Source organism: Rhinolophus sinicus, chromosome 2 (genome assembly GCF_057876585.1).
Source record: "Rhinolophus sinicus isolate RSI-liver-muscle chromosome 2, RSI-T2T, whole genome shotgun sequence".
Classification (NCBI taxonomy): domain Eukaryota; kingdom Metazoa; phylum Chordata; class Mammalia; order Chiroptera; family Rhinolophidae; genus Rhinolophus; species Rhinolophus sinicus.
The window spans coordinates 95,089,704-95,111,618 of record NC_142502.1 but is presented as its reverse complement, the minus strand read 5'-3'; the positions used below and the strand labels follow the sequence as shown (position 1 = coordinate 95,111,618).

At 54.8% G+C, this 21,915-nt stretch overlaps 1 protein-coding gene across 1 annotated transcript; it reads left to right on the top strand.

Moving 5' to 3' along the window:
• The first annotated feature begins 1,297 nt into the window (after positions 1–1,297).
• Positions 1,298–17,563, top strand: VEGFA (vascular endothelial growth factor A). Its single transcript, XM_019738410.3, has 8 exons — positions 1,298–2,420; positions 5,429–5,477; positions 8,605–8,801; positions 9,544–9,620; positions 10,004–10,033; positions 11,951–12,022; positions 13,170–13,301; positions 15,601–17,563. The coding sequence occupies exons 1-8, from the start codon at positions 2,355–2,357 to the stop codon at positions 15,620–15,622; spliced, it is 645 nt and encodes a 214-aa protein (XP_019593969.1). The 5' UTR covers positions 1,298–2,354; the 3' UTR covers positions 15,623–17,563.
• Positions 17,564–21,915: the final 4,352 nt, after the last annotated feature.

Below are 21,915 nucleotides of genomic sequence, written 5' to 3'. Positions count from 1 at the left end.
TCCTGGGGGACTGAGGGTTGCTGAGGACAAACCCCCAATACTGTTCAGAAGAGGAACTGTGAGCCTGGGTTGGGGCTGATGGAAGCCTTGGCCCCCAGCCTGGTGGGAGCTCCGGGCAGCTGGCCTACAGACGTTCCTTAGTGATGGTGAGTAGGTTTGAATCATCACTCAGGCCCTGGCCTCCATCCGCCCCCACCAGCCCCTGGCCTCAGTTCCCTGGCAACATCTGGGCTAGGGGAGCAGGAACAAGCGCCTCTGTCTGCCCAGCTGCCTCTCCCCTTGGGCTCTGCCAGACTCCACAGTGCATACGTGGGCTCCAACAGGTCCTCTTCCCTCTGGGCCACTGACTAACCCCAGAACCACACAGCTTCCCGTTCTTAGCCCCACAAGCTTGGCGCCAAATACTTCCCTCCAGGGACGCCTCCTTGGACACTTCCCAAAGGACCCCAATCACCCCAGTCTGTTGGCTGCAGCTCATTCTGAATGTCAGCAGGCCAGCTGAGGACTCCAGATGGGCACATTGTCCAGATGGATATACCGGGCCCTCTGTGCCTAGCACTGGGCTCTCTGTACCTGAGGCCATTGGAGCCCCCCAAATGCCTCTGTTTGGGAGGGCAGAAACGGGGGGACGGGGGGGGGGGATCAGGGAGTAATCTTTCACCCTCTTCTTGAGGCCCATTCCCTCTTGAGCCGGAGCTGGGGTGTGCAGATGGTCGTCACTAGGGGGCGCTCGGCCTCCGCAGGGAAGCTTGGTGAACTTGGGAGAGCAGCATCTGCGTGAGTGAGGACGCGTGTGTCAGTTTGAGAGTGTGTGTGTGGGGGAGGGGGACCTGAGAGTGTTGGGGGGGGGGAGAAGAGCAGGGGTCACCCCAGGATTCCAGTAGATCTGTGTTTCTCTATCCCTACCCGTCCCTGTCCGACCCCCCATCCCCACGCCCTCTCCAATATTCCCAGCAAAGGTAGGGAATACGTAGCTCTAGAGCCCTGTCCGCATATAACCTCACTTTCCTGTTCCCTCCCGGCAAATACCGCGTATGGGTCTCCGAGCAAAGGGGATTTGATGGGTGATTTTCAGGCGGTGAAGCTCGGTGGGTGTCAAGCTTTCTCTTCACTGAGGTGGGTGGGGGAGACTAGGATTCACTAGGTGTCCCCAGGCGAAGGCAGTGCCAACGGACCTGGCTGAGCGTGGAGCGGCTGGAGGCGGAGGGGGTCTGTTTCCTCCTCGGGGGCGTGTCAGAGGCGGGGTCCGGGAGGGCGGGGACAGAACCAACAGGCCTTTATCTAGGCGGCTGGTAGCGGTGAGAAGCGCAGAAGCTTGGGGCAGCCGGGCTGCGGGGAGGCCGCGGCTCGGGGGGCGAGTGGAGCAGGCGGCAGCAGCGCTCAGTCGGAAGACGCAGCAGCGAGACGGACGAACCCGCGGAGTCACCATCCAGGGGTCTCCGCACTGGAATTTGATATTCATTTATCTACGGTTTACCCTCCTTTTTTCTTAAACATTTTTAAAAACCGTATTCTTTTCCGTTTTAATTTATTTTTGCTTCCCATTCCCCACTTAAATCGGGCTGGCCATTTGGGGAGATTTTTCCTTTACTCCCCCAAATCACTCCGGATTTTGGAAACCAGCAGAAAGAAGAAAGAGGTAGCAAGAGCTCCGGAGAGAAGTCGAGGAAGAGAGAGAGACGGGGTCAGAGAGCGCGCGCGGGCGAGTGAGCTACGAGAGGGACCGGGGTAAAGTGAGTGACCTGCTTTTGGGGGTGACCGCCAGAGCGCGGCGTGAGCCCTCCCTCTCCGGATCCCGCATCGGACCAGCAGCGCTGACGGACAGACAGACAGACACCGCCCCCGGCCCCAGCGCCCACCTCCTCCGTGGCCGGCGGCCGACGGGGGACGCGGCGGCGAGCCGCGGGAAGGAGCCGGAGCCCACGTCCGGAGGCGGGGTGGAGGGGGTCGGGGCTCGCGGCATTGCACTGAAACTTTTAGTCCAACTTCTGGGCTGTTCTCGCTCCGGAGGAGCCGTGGTCCGCGCCGGGGCAGCTGATCAGAGCGGAACCGGGAGAAGTGCTAGCTCGGGCCGGGAGGAGCCGCAATCCGAGGAGGGGGAGGAGGAAGAAGAGAAGGAAGAGGAGAGGGGGCCACGGTGGCGACTCGGCGCTCGGAAGCCGGGCTCATGGACGGGTGAGGCGGCTGTGTGCGCAGACAGTGTTCCAGCCGCGCGCGCGCCCCAGGCCCTGGCCCGGGCCTCGGCTCGGGGAAGAAGAGGAACCCGCCTAGGCGTGGAGGAGAGCGGGCCGCCCCGCAGCCCGAGCCGGAGAGGGAGCGCGAGCCGCGCCGGTCCCGGCCGGGCCTCCGAAACCATGAACTTTCTGCTCTCTTGGGTGCATTGGACCCTTGCCTTGCTGCTCTACCTCCACCATGCCAAGGTAAACGGCCGTGCCCGCCTGGCGCTGCGGGCCGCTGCGAGTCCTCTCCCGGCTGGGGACGTGCGTGCGAGCGCGCGCGTGGGGGCTCCGTGCCCCACGCGGGTCTTTCGGCACCGGGCGCGCGGCTTTCCCGTGTATTCTCGTACGTGTAGGGGGAGGGGGCGCGCGCTAGGTGGGAGGGCACCAGGATAGAGTCTCACCGCCCACGCGGGCCCTGCCCACCCACCAGAGTCACCGCACGTACGATCTGGGCCGACCAGCGGAGGGCGGGAGCCGCAGGAGGAGGCCGAGGGGGCTGGGCTTGCGCTGCCGCCGGCTGCTGAAGTTTGCTCCCGGCCGCTGGTCCCCGAAGAACTGGAAGTCCGGGCAGCGGGGGCGGGAGCCGGAGCCCAGCGGGCAGGGGGGTGCTCGGACCTTGGACCGAGGGAGGGCTGAGAGCGTAGAGGGGGCAGGGCGCAGGCGCGAGAGGGGGCTTGCTGTCACTGCCACTCGATCTCTTCGGCCCTCTCCTCGAGTTTGGGAAAAGTTTTGGGGTGGATTGCTGCGGGGACCCCCCTCTCCGCCAGGCCACCTGCGCGGCGCCACCCCCGCTCGTCCTCGCTCGCGTCCCGCTCCGTGCCCGCCCTCCCCCGCCCGGCCGGGCGCGCGCGGCGCGGAGCCGATTACATCAGCCCGGGCTTGGCCGGCCGCGTGTTCCCCGAGCCGCCGCGGCCCGAATGGGGAGCCGGGGAGGCGAGCGGCGCCCCTCCCCCCGCCAGCCCTCCGCGGGAAGGTGACCTCTTGAGCTAGCCCCGGCCAGAGGACCCAGAGAACCCTGTCCCTTCCCGCTGTCCCTAGCCCCTAACCCCCTCCTATGCTAGGAATTTCCTAAGGCCCCTTGCCCAATTCCTCACTAGCGTGGAGAGAAGCCCCTGCCACCCCTTTAGTTTTTACTCCCTTCTGCTGAGAAGACCCATCTAACCTCTGTCCAGCCCCAGAGTCCAGGGAAAGGATGGTTTCTGTCAGAGTCAGGGTGCCAGGGCCCACTCGGGTGCTTTGTTGAGACTGTACCTCAAGTCCGGACTTGGTGACAGTCAGCTTTCCTCCCTTCCCCCACACTTCCGAGTGAGCTGCTCTTTAGCTTTTATGAGGGTGGGCCAAGGGAAGGTTTAAAGAGTGTCATTACCCCACTTTGCACTTTTTGTAACAATGGTTTGAAATTTGCTGTGACATAAGCAGTGTAGGACTAGCCTTTTCTGAATCTTTGGAAGGAGCTCCTGCCAGCCTTGCAAACACACTTTGTCCTGGTAAAATGGGACATTGGGGCAGGAGCAGGTGGCTTTTTGGAACTCCAAACTTGCCCACCCAACTTGCTTCTCAAAGCCAGCTAAAGAGGTCATTTTCCCACCCTTCTTCTTACACCTTCCCTCAGCCAGAGTCCCCTTGGAGAGAGGCAGAAATGGGCTGGGGTCCCTGCTGCCACCCAGAGTTCCTCAGACCCTGGCACAAAGGCCTTGGCTCTGGGCCTCCAAGTTGGTGGGGGAGGGGGGAAGAGTGGCGGACTGGCCACAGTGTGACCTTCAGAGGCCCCCAGAGAAGGGCACCTGGCCCCTCCCTGCCCAGAAGCGCTCCTCCCTGTGCCCCCTGGCCTTGGAGGGGAAGTTTCTATCCCCTTTCCTTGTTGGGGCCCAGGAGGAGTGGAGGGCATACAGAAAATGTTGGTAGAAGGAAGCCAGGGGGTGTCTTGGGGATGGGCGAGGGGCTGAGGGGAGACTCTGGGGGGGCCCCTAAGGGAGCTGCAGTTGGAGGCTATCCAGCTGGGAGTCTAGAAACTGTTATCTGACCTTGGCCCTGGGGGCAAGGCTGGGGGATCTGGGGTGCAGTTGGGAGTGTGTGAAAGGCAAGAGAGATCCAGACTGTGAGACTCCCTCTCAGAGGGTCTGCAGTTCTGTGGGCTAGAGGGCACCTCTGCTGCTCCGGATCTGCCCTTGAAGAGGGGCAGGTGGGGTGGGCAGTTAGTGAGAGCTGGAGATCCTCTGGACCCGCTGGGAGAAGCCTTTGCCTGGTGCTGTCAGGTCCACATGGTTGGGCTTGTTGACCTTCACAGCTTCTGGGGAAGGGAGGAATGATCTGGTGGGGGTGGGGAGAGTTGGGGGAGGCCTCCCGCCTAGGTAGTGCAGGGGGCCCCCTAGGGGTTGGGCAGTGCTAGGGCATAAAAGTCTCTCCTGGTTGCATTTGAGGAAGGTGCCCAGGTGACGGACTTGGGGAACCCTTCATTCTGGGAGGGAGAAGAAACCAGGGAGCAAAGTAGGAGTGTGAAGCTTGAGGTTTTGGAGATATGTTCAGGCCCTGGCTAGATTTGTACATGGGGAGAAATGGGGCTTCCCCTCCCCCGGGGCTTCCAGGGCTTCCAGATTTTACCTTTCAGGCAACCTGTGGGTTTGCCGACTATTCCTGAGAGGTGAAGAGTTTGGATGGGGGAGGGTGGTGCCCTTCGGTCATCTGCACCCCCTCCCTTCCCAGCACCAGCTCACCCTGGTATTTGTCATGTCAGCAGGAGAAGGTCACCATGTTGTTTTTCTCGCCCCCAGTCCTTCCTTCCTGCCCCAGTCCAAATTTGTCCTCCTGTTTGACCTTAATACTTACCGGTGGCTTTGGACCAGGGAATCAGGGTGGCTGAGAGGATTCACTTACCTTAGGTCAGCAATGGGCCAGTGAGAGCCAAGAGAGGGAAATGTGGGGTAGGGGCGGGGACCTGGGCAGTGGAGCATTCTGGAGTATTCCTATTGCATTTTGCCTCTCACTCCTCAGTGCCTGGTCAGTCTTTATCTTGGGCTTCGAGTTGGAGCAGTTCAAGGGTGGTGGGTGGGCTCTGTGCTGTGGGGAGTCCATGGTGCTGCCCAGTTCCTCTCAGAAGGCTTGGCAAAGCCAGAGGCTGTGGGCTGGGAGGGCCAGGGGAGGGAGCGGGGGCAGGGTGGCTTGTATGTCCCTGCTCATGCCCATGCCTTATTCTTTTGTTTTGTCTTCAGTGGTCCCAGGCTGCGCCCATGGCAGAAGGAGAGCAGAAAGCCCACCAAGGTGAGTCCCCTGGCTCTTGGATGGAGGTCCCTTTGCCTCCCGTGGGTTGGGTGAAGAGGCCTAATTACTTCTTTTCAGGTGGGGGGAAGGAACTGGGGCCCAGGAATTCAGGGACTGGGAAAGGACGATATTAACCCTTCATTCTGGGGGACTTTCCTACTCAGGCCTCTGCTAGAAATAGGACTTACAGCCTTTTTCTCCTGCTCTTTCCAGTAAAGTTTTCTTTGGAGAGGGAGCTGTGAGCACAGACCAGGAAGACAAACAGTGTTCAAGGATCCCAGATGTTGAGGGAGGTGTCCCTTGTCCCCACTACTCCCAAGGGAGGATAGCTATTCCTTGTCACTTCCAACCCAGCCATGTTCCACCTTTGGGGCCTATGTGGAAGGGGGCTGTGACCCTTGCCACCCAGAGAGCTGGCCGTGTGTGAGCTGGAGGTGCAGAAGGCCCAAACTCATGGGACCCCATTCCCCCGTTTGCATTCCTTTGGGGATGGAGAGAGGAAGCCCTGCAGCCTCCCGCTGCCCTCCGGGTGGAGGAGGTTTGGGTGCTGTGAACTTCCCTCCTGGGCCAGCAGAGGGCTGGCTGTAGCTTCCAGGCGCCCCGCCCCCCTGCCCAAGCCTAGTCGGCCTGTCTTTTGTTCCCTTCGGTTTGAAGTAGGGAGCCTGCCATTTCTCTAGGGACGCCCAGGCTCTCCCCACTACTGAATGTGAAAGGAGTGCCTGATGCCACCCCCCATAGCTCCCCACCTCTGTGGAGGGAAGGCCCTGGGGTATTCCTCCAGGCGAGCTTCCCTGACCTAAATCCAGTGGGCTCAGGGTAGTGGCCAGGGCTGTGTTTGCTCTCCCAGGCCGGTTCTGCCTCTTTCCTGGCTCTAGAAACCCTTTCCTTGGCCCAGGGCCTGGCTTCCTGGCCACTTCACAGCCTGTGGCACTGACAGGCCACCAGTTCCCAGTGGTCTCTATGGCCTGGGAGAGGCAAGACAAATAGTCTTTGTTGGAGAAAAGGTTGTCTTCCGAATTAAGGAAAAACATGGAAGTCTGATGTTGGAGTGTCTGTGTGTCCACGCCCTGTGCAAAAGCAGGATGGCTTTCTTTGGAGGCAGTGGCTGGGGTGTGAAGGGTCCTGCTGAAGTTGCCCCCTTCCCCTCCTACGGGCCTTGGGAATTCCAGGGAGCTTTTCCAAGGAATTTTCTTCCAGGATCTTTTTACCCTCAGCTATCCACCGCCATGGCCCAGGCCAGACTTTTCTGCTATCCTATCCTGGGTGGGGCCTGTGGCCCTGAAGCCTGGGCCACCTCTGTCCTCAACCATGACGAAGTGTCAGGTCAAGAAGTCTTGATTAGTCATCTTCTTCAAGATAGACTTGGCTTTGAAAAGGACTTTTTCACGTCCCCGGTCGTGTTTATACTCTTTTTTTGACTATGCTTCACCTTAACCCTTTTGGGGGGTGGAGAAGAATTCTGTGCTGTTGCCTGGATGGGAGAAGTAGAGACCTCAAGCAAGGCCAGAGACTGGCTTGGACACCCCTACTATTTCTGTTTTCACACCTGTGGCCTCCTCACCCCCTTCACCCCCGGCCCACTTCCCCTCAACTCTCTCAATTCTTCTCAATTCACCTATTGTGCACACAATCCTAGGCCCCTTTTCCTTTGCTCCTTGGAGGGAGGAGGAAGGGGAAGCTCGGCTACAGTCTCTGGGGAAAGGCAGCCTTGGTGCGGTTCCAAAGCTGGTGTCACCTGGGCTGAGAAAAGGGAGCTTGTTCTCAGGGCTAGAAATGGAAGACAAAACTCCACATTTTAGCCTCTGTTTCAGTGTCTTGAGAGCTCAGCCCAACTCACTTACACAGATGTACAGCGTCTGAGGCACAGAGAAGGAGGAACTGACTCAAGGTCACACCAAGTCCTGGCTAGAGCCCAGCCTCCTCTCTGGCTGGGTGCTGCTTCTTACCTCCTGTGCAGGGGAGACTCATTTTAGGGACAGGATTGCTATGTGAGGGTAGTGGGGGGGGGGGGGGGAGGGTGTGATGGTGTGTGTCAGGCTGGGCCACAATTTGGAGTAGTCATTCCAGAGGGAGTCCTGAGTTTATTTATTCTCAAGGGCCCGCCCCTGTGGCCCAGAATTACCCCTTCATGCTCCAATGCACCTCAGGCTCTGTGGCCAGCCTGGGAAGCTGTCTTTGCCCTGGTCTCCCTCCAGATCAGCTTCTAGAAATGCTCTGTGGCTGCAATGGCAGCACCGTTTTTTCCATGATGCAAGCAGTTTGCCCTCTTGGGCGGGGTTATCGCTGGCTGGCAGGGCCTGCTCAGTGTGCCCGCCCACTGCCACCTGCTGATTCCAAGCCGCCCCATTCACTGTGCCGATGCCCACTACCTCCTCAGCCCATGTCTGGGGAGGGGTCTGGCAGGTGGCAAAGTGCCCCCTGAAGCGTCCCGTCTGTTTTCACATGATGTCAGCTAGGAAAGGCTTTGATGTCCGAGGTGATTTTAACTCTACCACTTACTAGAAATAGGGACTTGGGGCAAAGTTACTCAGCCTTTCCGAGCCCCCAGTTCCCCATTTGTAAAATGAGCGTCCTACTAAAACCTCATAGTACCATGTACGGAGCATTGTTTGAGATGCCAACTATGGATTACCATACACAATAATAAGTACTCATTAAATGATTGTAGGTCGGTTGGTAGATAATGGCAGTGGCTGTGGAGAGGTTATAAGGAAATGGGGAGTAGGTTGGCCAAGCTAGCTGTTTCTCCTCTCATGGGAAGCTGAGAGCGCCCCAGCGGGTATACTCCCACTCAAACTGTCCTTTGGCATCAACGTTGACCCAGGAATTGGCTCGGCCATCATGGTGAGGCAGGGACCAGATGTGGCAGGCCGTCTCCCTTGGAACCTGACAGTATCCTGTGATCTTTGGCATAAAAACAGGCCTTCCTCCGTGTTGACCGTGGAAAGCTTGGGGAAGGACTTCAACCATAGTTGGAGGGACTTAAGTAGGTTTATGGAAGGACTTGCCCTATGGTGGGTATCTCTCACAGAAACCCTGAGGAGTGAACTTCCTAAGCTGGTGGAGATAGGGGCTGGCCATCTTTTGTGTGACCTGCCGGGCTCATGTGTCACCCCGTCCCATGCAGTGGTGAAGTTTATGGATGTCTACCAGCGCAGCTATTGCCGTCCAATCGAGACCCTGGTGGACATCTTCCAGGAGTACCCCGATGAGATCGAGTACATCTTCAAGCCGTCCTGTGTGCCCCTGATGCGGTGTGGGGGCTGCTGCAACGACGAGGGCCTGGAGTGTGTGCCCACTGAGGAGTTCAATATCACTATGCAGGTGGGTACCCGTGGGGAATGGTCAGGGGGACACTTGGGAGGAGGAGCCAGACTCGCCTTGCGCGGCTCCTGGGCCTGAGTCAGTCAGGCGGAGGTGTGAAGGGTCTTGCCTCTTTGGGGAAAAATATGCCTGCATTTCCCAGCCCAGGTTTCCAACGAGCCCCGACCACCTCTTCCTCCTCCTTGACCTTTTTTCTCCTGGACTCAGGAGGAGAGTGACACCTGTTATAGCAGTGTGTTTCGTGTTTCATCCAACCTCCCTCTTTGGGGCTCTGTTTGGGAAGCTGGATGAGAGTGATCTGTGGAGAATTGAAAAGCCAGTTGTTTGGTGCTGTCTGGTGACAGGGTCCATCTCAGCCTGGTGGGAGGGAGGCAGCTTTGAGAACCTGTGGGAGGGAGGGGCTCTTGGGTTTCTGCTAGGGGTCAGGCTGAGCCTAGAGGGGATAAAAGGGGGGGAGAGGTGGGGAGTGGCAAGAATCCAGGACCTGAATTCCCAGCCTGGCCAACCCTTGTAGCCATGTCTGCCCTCAAGAGGAGCAGGGGCTCCTTGAGGTCAGCAGGGCTGGGGGAGTTGGGATGGGCCTGAGGCACTTTCTGGTACAGCCTCTGGTCCCCCTACCTCCACCACCCATCCCTGCTCTGTAGAACCCCTGGGTGCTGCGTGGCAAGAGCCACAGGGGTGTCCCATGTGGGTATGGCTGGCTGGGTCACTAACCTCTGTGATCTGCTTCCTTTTCCTCTAGATTATGCGGATCAGACTTCACAAACTCCAGCACATAGGAGAGATGAGCTTCCTACAGCACAACAAATGTGAATGCAGGTGAGGATCGAGTCACGGATTCATTCGTTCAGCAAACCGTGGCAGGGTGCCTGCTCTCTGCCAGGGTTAAGCGTATTCCATTTGTTAGCCTGTTTTCACCTTCCAAATGTATAATCTTGGGCATTACACATTACACATTGGACATTTGGATTTTACTGCAGTGTGCCTCAGCTTCCATATCTGTAAAGTGGGTGCAATAATAGTATGTACCTTATAGCATTGTTATAAGGATCAAGTGAGTTATATGTAAAGAGATTAAAACTGTATTGATGTATCATAAATACTATGTTAAGTTTTTATTGTTTAATTATTATCATCATCGTTATCATCACCGTCTGAACCCCTCTCTGTTTTGTTCTTTTCTCTTTCCCTACCCACTGCAGACCAAAGAAAGATAGAGCAAGGCAAGAAAAGTAAGTGGATATGACTTTAGTTCTCCTCCTTTTCCTTGGTTGGTTTTCTTGGTTTGGGGCTCTTGGCTTCCTCTCTCAGGGGGTCTGATGGCTTCACTGGGTTAGGGAGTTGGTCATGAAGACATGTGGTGGCAGCATTGGGATGGAGCAAACTCCAGGATTATGGCTTCAGAATTAGTGACAAAACCCAGCCTGGAACCTGGAGCCTGGAGCTTCCTTTGGGAGAGATGACGTGTTCCAGGTCTCTAGGTCATTCCTGGCCAGGACTTGAAGTTTTGGTGTATTGAGGGGCAGCGTGGACATTGGCTCCCTGGCTTGCTTTGGCCTCCCATCACCCATAGCAGGGAGAGGAGGGGGTGGCAGAGCTTTTGTGTGGTAGACGAAACGGCCTCTTATGGTGGCTGCTGCGGTGGTACCGTTGGATTTGGGGCCAGTTGGGGTGTTTCCTTGGTGCATGCCCTCCTATAGCAGTGAATCAGACCTGGGACTCTCAGTCCTCTTGGCCAGGGAGAAAGAGTTGAATGTTGGTCATTTTCTGAGGCTTCCAGTTACTCAGTATGGAGTGTCGAGTCAGGATGGAGCAGGGATGAGTGGGGGCAAGGTCTGGGGTAGGGAGCCTTCAATACAGGGTGAGCGCTGGTATGGGGATGAGTCTACAGGAAAAGAGACTGAGAGAGAGCACCTCTGCCCTTTCCTCTCCCCACCCCCACCATCCTATCTACCCCGAATGGTCTGGGGACATTGAAGCCCCCTAGGCCTCAACCCCTTGCCTCTTCCCTAAGTCCCTGACTTCCAGGATTGCTGGGCTATCAGCAGTGATTTGGGAGAGTAAGCATGTGTGCATGTATACATACACACACACACACACACACACACACACACACGCACGGGGAGAGGGGGAAGGCGTCTGTGTGTGTGTGTGTGTGTGTGTGTGTGTGTGAATGTGAGTGAAGACCTTCCTCCTTCCAGCACTTTCTCCCAACAAGAGGGAACAGACTTGCCTCTCACCTTGATCCCTTCCCCTCTCTTTCTTCCCCTGTGGCAGACATTCTGAAGCGCATTCTCTTGGGCCTGGCAGGTGTGGAGAGTACTGGTTCTCTTGAAGTGGACAGGCTTCAGCCTGCCCCCCTTGCCCATTCCCCAAATGCCTGCTTTGCCCACAGGGAGAGTGGGGGGCTCGCCTGGGCTCCGAAGAGAGTCTGGTGAGATGGTGTAGCAGGCTTTGACAGGCTGGGGAGAGAGCTCCCTGCCAAGTGCCGCCCAGGCCACTCCTCTCCATGCCTCCTTAATGCCCACCCCACCCTCCTGCCAGCCTGCCTGGGGCTCTGAGGACATCCAGCCCCACCTCTCAACCCAGGTTACGGCTGGGCAGGCAGGTGATTTCTATGTACTCCCCTTGGTTTTGTGCCAGCCCCAAAGTGGAGCTGCTTTCTCATATTTGCAGAGGCAGGGCCCCTTGTTATTGCATTTAGAAATGAAGACAGAAGCACAACCTTGGTACCCTTACCCCCATCCCCTCCCCCAATCATGTCAGGTCTCTGACCGAATCCCCAAACTCTAGCCTACCTTTTATAGCCCCCTGACCTTCAGGGTCAGTCTTGTACATGGTGCTTTGCCCACTGCCTGGGACCAGGAGCCACCATGAGCATGGGGGCCTTTGGGACCTGTGCCCTCCACCCAACCTCTGCTCTCTGCCCAAAGCCTTGTTGGGAGTTGGGTTTGCCGCCCCAGGGTGGCCAAAGTGAGAAGAAGGAGCCATCGAGTGCCTGCTGCCCCAACCCACATGTGTGTGCAAGTTCTTTCCTGGAGCCCACCTGCCTTCAGTCCCCTGAGCGTATCCTGTATCCTGCCTTCCTCATTGCTGCTTTTCCTCTCCCCTGCCCCCTCTCTCTCTGGCTCTGTTTTTTTATTTTCCAGAAAATCAGTTCGAGGCAAGGGAAAGGGGCAAAAAAGAAAGCGCAAGAAATCCCGGTATAAATCCTGGAGCGTGTATGTGGTGCCGCTGCTCTCATTCCCTGGAGCCTAACCAGGGCCCCCAATCTAACTGCTGCCCACAGGACCCCTTAACCCTCCTCCCTCCCTCCCTCTCTCCCTCCCTGGCTCTCATCCTCCCCTCTGCCCCAGTGTCTCTCTCTCACTCTCACTCCACTAATTGGCACCAATGGGTAGATTTGGTGGCGGCGTTGCTGGTCCAAGGTTGGGCTGGGTGGGTGGGCAGAGGGGGCCAAGAGGAATCAGGGAGGGGGCTCTGGCTTGGCTGGGCACTACCTTTCTCTCACCCACTGGGCACTGGTGACGGGCCCATGTTGGCACAGGTGCCAGCCAATGGTACCTGCTTACCCAACTGGCTTCCACTGCTCTAGGCTTCTGCGCTTGTCTGGAAGCTGAGGGTGGTGAGGAGGGCAGACCAGGTGTGAGGAAGGGGCTTGAATGATATGAGGCAGCTTGTTGTTGGCCGGAGGAGGAGGTTGGGTGGGTTCAAGCACCATTTGGCAGCCCCTCTTATGGACTTAGGGCCTCTGGAGGGGAGTCCCCTATTCCAGCCCAACCGTGACACACACAGAAGCCTCCCTATAGGGCAGCTGCTTCCTCTGGTTTGGAGGCTGTGGTGGACCCTGCTCGGGGCCCTTTGGTCACCAGTGGCCTGGCCTGTGGACACTGCCTCTGGGCCCAGCCTGCTGTCACACCCTATTTCAGCCCACCTCTGGTGGCAGAGCCTGGGCATGAGCCCTCCTTGCACAGGGAGAAGGTGGCCCCCAATTGCCGTCCCCATCAGGTGAAGAGTCAAGGTGTACTATTTTGGGGACAGTAGTTATTGGGGCCCTATGGCCTGAGACTTGCACTTGTCCCCATGGAACCACATTGCCCCTTACTGCAGCCCTTTCCTTGCACTCTCTGCCCGTCTGTGTCTGCCTCTTCCTGCGGGCAGGCTTCCTAGCCATTGCTGCCTCTTTCCGCCGCTCTCTCTGTCTTCTGCTGTAGCACTTGGTTCTTTCCAGGGTGTGGAAGGATGTGGGAACCCACGAGCCGGGTGGGGGTGCCGCTGTGCACACATTAGGGGATGTTGCATGGGTTTTTTTTCCTCTTTCTCTGCTGACGCTCTAGCTTAGATATCTTTCCTTTTGCCTTTTTGCAGTCCCTGTGGGCCTTGCTCAGAGCGGAGAAAGCATTTGTTTGTACAAGATCCGCAGACGTGTAAATGTTCCTGCAAAAACACAGACTCGCGTTGCAAGGCGAGGCAGCTTGAGTTAAACGAACGTACTTGCAGGTTGGTTTCCAGAGGGTGAGCGAGTCAGAGAGGGGCTTCACACAGAGGTGGAGAGAGAGAGAGAGAGAGAGAGAGAGAGAGAGAGAGAGAGAGAGAGAGAGAGAGAGATTGAGAGATTGAGAGCGCACGAACGTACCTGAGAGGGGCCAGCTGCTTGCTCGGCTTCTAGCTGCCTGCCTGCCTGGTGACTACTACCTTCTTGGCTCTCAAGGCCTCTGCGGTGGGTGGCGGGCACTGTCCTGGCCTGGCAGGGCCCGTTCAGAGGTGGCCCTGGTTGCCTGAGTGGTAGACTGGTGTGGCCTAATATGGTGGTATGGACGCAAGCTGTGTGTTGTGTCCCGTGGTCCTGCTCGTGGTTGGTTGTTGGTCCTGATGTTGTGATGACTACCTTTGCTACTAATACTGAGGAACCTTCCCGGTGTGGGGGACGCTGCGATGTACAAAGTGAAAACACTCTATTGAGAGCCTCGCCCTCTGAAGTCTACACCACTGGGCTTCTCATCCCTCAGTGTCTCTCCACAGGGAGCAGGGGTTGAGTCCCTCCTCAGACTGGGGTTCTGGAGGGCATGGGCTTTGGCTGTTGTTGGTTTAGGGCAGGTGGGCGATGTAACATCTGGGGACACTAGATATCTTTAACACCTAGCAGTCATGGTGACAACCTCAAATAGCCCACATATTTCCAGATGCCCCCAGGACAGGTGGAGGGGGGGGGGCGTGCCCACTTTCCTAACATTAGACTGAACTTCTCATACCCTGGGCCTGGTTTTTATTCACCTGTGTGACACCCACCCCTCCCATTCTCACCTCCAAGGCATCTGTATCTCTGTTCTTTGTCCACAGCGGGGACCAAGGGGACCAAGGAAGTGTCAATTGAGTGAATATAAGAGTGAGTTCAGGGAGTGAGGTCAGGAGCACTAGGCCATTTTGGCCTGTCCGCCAAGGCAGGGAGCCTCTGAGCCCACAGAAGTGTCACCCAGGGAGGAGGGGCTTGTGTGGGGATTCCCCAGGCAGGGCCAGGGTGTCCCCTGGCTTGTCCAGAGGCTCCATTAACCAAGTCCTTGGAGTGTGGCTGCCTCTTCCCATCCAGCATGTTCCTGTGGCTTGTGAGTGTTCAGAGGACGCTGACCAGGTCTTGGGGTGTTGGTGTGGGGCTCTTGTCTGTTTTGGCAGTATGTGAAGACAGGAAGTGTAGGCTAGTATTGGGGTGGGGTCTCAGCCTAACTGCAGGGTTGGATGAGGCGTCTCCATCCCCCCCAGAGGCTTCATGGGAGGTAAGGGACTTGCCATTTTAGGGTTTCTATACAGATGATTCTGCAGAGATACTGACTCTCTGGGATGGGAATGTCTGAGGTAACCTGGGAGCTAATTGAAGTTACCCCAACTTCCAGAGACCTTCCCCTACCCCTGACCTGGCTGTATGGGGAAGTTCAGTACCTCAACCTGGAGGCTTAGCATCCCGATTCCCACGGTCTCAGAAGGGAAGGGCCTGCTCTGACTCCTCCTCACAGTTGGGAGAGTAAAAGACATCAGACCAGGGCCAGGGGCATAATGAGAAAGTTCTAGGAGTCCCTTCTGCTTCCGTGCAAGTAGCACAGCCACCAATTTGTCTCTCCCCACCCTGAGTTAAGTAGCATATTAGGAAGGAAGGCAGCCTGGGACCCAGAGCCGGCTGCCGCCAGTGAGCTCAAGAAAGATGAGGCTTGTAGCCGAGGCTGGGAGAGAGGACATGGAGAAGGGGGTTGTGTCCCTTACCTTCCTGGGGCCTCAGACCCCGCTGGCTCCCCCTCCCTTGGGAGCCTCACTTCCCCAGGGGCAGTGCCTCCCCTTCAGCTGGCTGTGCTCTTTCCCCTGGCTCCCCCAAAGCAGCCCCATAGAGACTGAGCTGAAACACCTCTTTCAGGGCAGGGACCCTTTCCTGATGAACTTGGTCCAACTCTGATCACCCATCAGCTCTTAAATGTCAAGTAGCGACCGTTCTTTAGTACTTACTCATTTGTTGCATGTTGATGAGATGTCCTCATGGTCTTGTTTTGTCTCAACAAGATTGTAAGCTTTAGAGGGCAGACTGGGAGCCCTGGGCATAGCTACTACTCAGACAGTAGCTCAGACAGGCCGGGGGGCGGGGGGGTGGGGTGGGGGCCTTGGACAGGGGTGGCTTTCTCACTCACCCCAGGGCTTCCTGAGGCAGGACCTGTCTGCTGCAGGGACTCTGGCTGCCAGGAAGGGCAGGCTGCCTACCTCACCACCAGGTCTCCTCACCTGGCCCTGACAGCTGGCCTCTGTTTTCCATTCCCTGCAGATGTGACAAGCCAAGGCGGTGAGCCCGGCTGGAGGAAGGAGCCTCCCTCAGGGTTTCGGGAACCTCTCACCAGGAAAGATGGCTACAGAATGACTGATAGAAAAAGCACGCCGCTGCCACCACACCACCATCACATTGACAGAACAATCCTTAATCCAGAAACCTGAAATGAAGGAAGAGGAGACTTGCGCAGAGCACTTTGGGTCCGGAAGGCGAGACTCCGGCAGAAGCATTCCCGGGCGGGTGACCAAGCACGGTCCCCCTTGGAATTGGATCGCTATTTTATTTTTCTTGCTGCTAAATCACCGAGCCCGGAAGATTAGAGAGTTTTATTTCTGGGATTCTTATAGACACACCCACCCACATACATAACGTTTATATATATATATATATATATATATTATATATATAAAAATAAATATATATATTTTATATATATAAAATATATATATTCTTTTTTTAAATTAACATTGCTAATGTTATTGGTGTCTTCACTGGATGTATTTGACTGCTGTGGACTCGAGTTGGGAGGAACATGTTCCCACCCAGACCCTGACAGGGAAGAGGGTGGGAGGAGAGACTCTGGCATCACCTTTTTGACCCTCTTAGGGAGGCCAGGGTCCCATCCTTTGCCTAGGAACATGCGAGGCCAGGGCATGGGGGCAAATTTGGCCTGCTTTTGGGAACACCGACAAACCCAGCCCTGGTTCTGAGCCTCTCCCCCAAGTCAAATGGACAGAAAGACAGACGACAGGTACAGGGAATGAGGATGCTAGCTCCCAACAGGAGTTTGGGGAGCCTCAGGACACTTCTGTGCTTTGGGGATCCCCACCACATGCTGCACGGGAATCTTGCTCCCAGAGGCACTGCTTGGAAGATTTAGGAGCCTGGGCAGCCTTTACCTACTCTCACCTGCTTCCGAGAAGCCCGGGAGGCCACTGACAGATGTCTTGGCGAAGACAAAAGAGACATTGGTGGAAGATGGATAGCCCGGTGACAGCTCGTCGTCCGAGGGAAGGGCCTCCTGCCTTGGTCCTTTCCCTATTCTCCTTCCTGGGTGCAGCCCAGGAGGGCCTGACATCCTCAGACCATTGAAACCACTAGTTCTGTCCCCCCAGGAGACCTGGCTCTGTGTGTGTGAGTGGTTAATCCTCCTCCGTCCCCCGACCCAACCCTCCCCGCGGCACAGAGAGACAGGGCAGGATTCACATGCCCACCATGGAGGCAGAGAAAAGAGAAAGTGTTTTATATACGGTACTTATTTAATATCTCTTTTTAATTAGAAATTAAAGCAGTTAATTTAATTAAAGAGTAGGGTTTTTTCAGTATTCTTGGTTAATATTTAATTGCAACTATTTATGAGATGTATCTCTCTCTTGCTCTCTCTCGCTCTCTCTTATTTGTACTGCTCTTTGTGTGTAAAATTCATGTTTCCAATCTCTCTCTCCCTGATCGGTGACAGTCATCAGCTTGTCCCGAACAGATATTTAATTTTGCTAACACTCAGCTCTGCCCTACCCTTTCCCCTGGCTCCCCACCACACATTCCTTTGAAATAAGGTTTCAATATACATTTACATACTATATATATATTTGGCAACTTGTGTTTGTGTATATATATATATATATATATATATATATATGTTTATGTATATATGTGATTCTGATAAAATAGACATTGCTATTCTGTTTTTTATATGTAAAAACAAAACCAGAAAAAATAGAGAATTCTACATACTAAATCTTTCTCCTTTTTTAATTTTAATATTTGTTATCATTTATTTATTGGTGCTACTGTTTATCCATAATAATTGTGGTGGGAAAGATATTAACATCACGTCTTTGTCCCTAGTGCAGTTTTTCGAGATATTCCGTAGTACATATTTATTTTTAAACAGCAACAAAGAAATACAGATATATCTTAAAAAGCATTTTGTATTAAAGAATTTAATTCTGATCTCAAAGCTCCTCCTGGTTTCTCCTTCTCCATTGAATCCTTGTTCCAGACTTCCTCCTGCCCCCTTTCCCTCTTCCCTTGGGGAATATGGCATTTATCTTAGGTCTGGGAAAAGGGACCCCAGCTGTGTTATATATGGGGCCCCCCACCTTACGGTGCTGGGGCCCAGAGTCCTTCCATTCTGCCTGGGCTGGTCCTGAGGAACCTGTCCATTCTCTTCCATGATATGGTGTATGTGTGGGGGGGTGGGGAGGTGCGGGGTGGGGGTGAGTGCTCTGGAAATGGGGGAGGGAGAGACAGCTCCTTAGACAGGAGCCAAGGCCCTGCAGTGAGTGGTGCTGCCTTCAGGAATCACGTGATCCTGGCCCTGTCCCTTGATCAAGGAAGGAACAGGCCATGTGTCTGACCTTGCTGCCCAGGGGCAGGAGGGAGCTGGCTTTGGCTACAGGGCCCTGTAGGCTACAACACGCTGAGAGTGGGAAGCGGTTGCTCACAGGGGCTTGGACCCCAGGGTATAATTTAGTTTTACTTAGTGAGTCCTGGAGTTCCTTGAGCCCCTGTAAGGTAGACCCACAGCTCTGGTTGCCCCTGAGGGGACTTTTCTCCTGCAGTCCTTGGGAAGGTAGAAGCTGTCTGGGTCTTTGGCATTTATGAGCAGTGCTTCCAAATGCACTTCTCGAGCCTCTCTTTTATTGCTACAAACAGTATTTATTGGGCCTGCCATCTCGCTAGGGCAAGGGATGCTATTAGGACTAAGGCACCATTCCACCCTTCATGGATCTGGTGAGGAGACACAGAATTATACATCCACACACAGGGAAACGTGAAATATTATGGGGCCATCTGATCCTGCGTGGGTGTGGGGGATGTATTGGGAGTGGCAGAATCTGGGGGGGCGGGCTCTTACCCCTTAAAGAAGACAGATGGGTTGGATGGAACGTGGAAGGGTTGAAGCAGACATCCCAGGCAGAAGGGATAGTGTGAGCAAAGGCATGGAGGGGGCACTAAGGAAGGCAGTGGGTGAGGGGTGGAGGCTGGAGAGAGAGGCAGGGTTAGCTTGCAGGGAGCCTGCAATGCCGCCCCAGTGCCAAGAGCCGACGACCTGTCAGAGACGAGCAGCAGCTGAGGGGCTTTAAACAGGGAACATCCCAACAGTGTGGCAGGCAGGAGGCAGGGAGGCCAACAGGAGGCTGTTGCAGTCCCCCAGGGGGAGGTGTCGAGGGGGTGGTGACTTCCTGAGAGTGATTGGGGAGGGTGCCCTCTGTCTCTCCAGACTATACTGTGAGGAAGACAGGAGGCAAGGTCCCTGCCCTCATGGAGCTTTTGGTCAAGTAAGCACTGGTTTTCCAAGCACCTTCCACCTGCCAGATCTGACATTGGTGAACGATGAATCCACACAAAAATGCCCTGTAAGATGGGGGTTCTTGTCATTCCCAGTAGGTATTTGAGCCTCTCAATTGGCCTCCTGGATGCTCCTCTCTCCTCCGTTTAGTTGATTCTCACACAACAGCCAGAGTGAATATGCTAAAATGTGAGTGCAATCATGTCACCTTTAGGCTCAAAACCCCGTGGAGACTCCGTTTTAGTCAGAGAAAAAGCCAAAGTCTGTACAATGGCCTTACAAGGCCCTGCACCATCCAGGCTGCCTCCACCACCCTCACAATGGTCACTCATCTCCAAACAAACTGGCTGCTTCTTTGTTCCTCAAACAGCAGGCATGCTCCGTCCTCAAGGCCTTTGTGTTGGCTGTTCCCTCTTCCTGGAGCTCTCTCTTCCTCCAGACATGGCATGTGTGGCTCTCTTAACCTGCAGGTTTTGTTCGCTTCTCACCCTTCTGACCACTGCATTCCTTCCTCACACTGCACTTTTCAGCACCTCCTCTTTTTCCCATTGCACACGCCGTCTTCTGACATACGCTAGCACAGAGCTGTCCAACAGGACTGTAACGTGAGCCACATATGGAAGTGAACGTTTTCTAGGAGCCAGATTTTAAAAGGTTAAAAGAAATAGGTGAAATTGATTGGAATCATATATTTCCTAAAATATGTGATTCCAATCAATTTGGAAGAATATATCAAAAATACCATTCCAACATCTAATCAATATAAAAATCAATGAAAGGTTTAACTTCTAAACGAAATCTTCAAATCTGTTGTGTATTTTGTTTTTATTGCACCTCTCCATTGGGGGTAGCCACATTTCCAATGCTCAATAGACGCACGTGGCTAGCGGCTACCATTCTGGATAGTATGGCTCCAAAATGTAATCTGCCTATGGTCTGTCTTCACCTTTACGCTCCCCCCCCCCCCCCCCAGGATGCAAGCTATGTGAGGGTAGAGATTTTTGTCTGTTCATTGTTGTCTCCGGCTCCTAGAATAGTGCTTGGAACATTGTACATGCTTGATAAACATTTGTGAATTGACTGACATTGTTGAAACTGAGGCCTGGTGACTGAGGGTTTCACCCCAAGATTGTAGAGCTGGATGAGGGGTTGGTGGAGGGGCTTGCTAACAGGTGGGGATTTGAGCATGGCTGGGCGAGGAGAAGGGCTCAGCCTCAGCGGTAGGGATTAGGGACAAAGGCCTCTTCGTGGGTGCCAGGCTCTGTCTCCTCCTTTTAGCAATCCTGGAGATGGGGCTCATTATTTCTGCTTGGCCGGGGAGAAGCAGGAGGCTCAGAGAGGGTAAATAACTCGCCCAAACATTTACATACAGCCAGTACATGGCCAAGCTAGAATTTAAACCAGCTTTCCTGACTCCAATTCTAGTGCTCTTTCCATCACACCATGGTTGCCCCAGGCTAGGGCAGAGCATCAACAAATAAAAATGAGTCGTCTAGACTGAATACAAACAGGCAGAAGAAAAGTGGGACAGGGGGAGGATGTGGTGGTGGCCAAACCCAGGGCTGAAATCCAGACTTACCCAAGTGTGGTAAGGCAAGGCAAGGGACGGCAAGAGATGTCTCCAGGGGCTGAGGCTCGTCAGCGGAAGATCCGAAACCCAAGTACGAAAGAGATTGCAACACACAGCCTTGGAAGAGAGAAACAGTCTTTAAATAGATTATGGAGAAAAGAAGGAGAAAATGAACATGCTGCCTCCCCCAATGGTATAAGTCCCGCTCACGCACCTCTGCAGTCTTCCCAAAGGACTGCTCAAGGCCCAGGGAAGGCCCAGTCAAGGCCCAATGCCTCTGTTCTCTGTGATTGGGCCTGCCACGCTGTCCCAGTTCGTCTTCCCTCTGTGGGACTCACCCCCTCCCGTCCCCCAGTCTGAGCAGCATTTTCTCTGGAGATTCACAATGCTCCTTCTCAACTCTGGTCTGCCTACCGAGTCCCTTTCCCTTCTTCCTAGGGACTGACCTCCTCTAGTCACAGCCCCAGAGGCCTTCGGGGTACTTGATTCTCCGAAGAACCTGCCAGGCTTCTCTCCTCTCTCCCGGAAGAAGTTTGAGTGGATCCGTACAGACCTTGGTGATTCTGGAAGTCTAACCACCCTGCTGGGGAGAGAAGCCAGGTGGAGAGAGGCTCAGGTAGAAGCAGGACACAGCTGTTCCGACCACCCCAAGCTGCCTCACTAGACATGCGAGGGAGGTCATTTTGGATTCTCCAAACCCAGGTGAGCCATTCTAACCAACAACACACAAAATAGAAAGAAGCCATCCCCCACTCAAATGTAGAGAGTTGTGAACAAAGGTATGGGCTGTTATTGTGTCAAGCTGTGAAGTTTTGCACTGGTTGTAACTGTTTGCAATCATAACGTAGCCACCCAACTAAACTAAACAGTCACTTTCTTGGGGCTTATACCTTTGTCCCTTTCCATCCATAAGGTTTTACTGGTATGCATGATGCTGTCAGGAAGGTAAAGGGAGGTCCAAGGATGGAAGGACATATTTATAAAAGGATCAGAGACCAGGGGTCTGTCCTGTTGGGAAGATTCAGTGCAAGGGCTGAACTCTGGCAGGACAAAATATTGTCCAAATTTCTAGAGTGAGGACAGGAACTCCGTTTTATTGAAGTCTCACCAAGAGAAAGTGGGCCTCACCGACAGCATGAGGGAGAGAGGCTAGAGGACAAGAAGAACTGGCAGAAAGAGAAGCACAAGGGATTTGGAGGAAAAAGCTAGAGACTCCTTTCCATCCCTTCCCTTCCTCCCTCCCACCCTCCAGCATTTATGGAATATCAGCCGTATGTGCTATGCCCTGGTATAGAACGGTCTCTCAGTTATTAGAGGTGACGTTAGCCTACAGCAGCCTAGAGACAGGGGATAGCTTAGATGACCCTTGCGAGACCCCACCAGGTTGGTCTTGGAGTTGTTGGGAGGGAGACAACTCAGCTGCATCCACAGGACTTTATCCATCAGG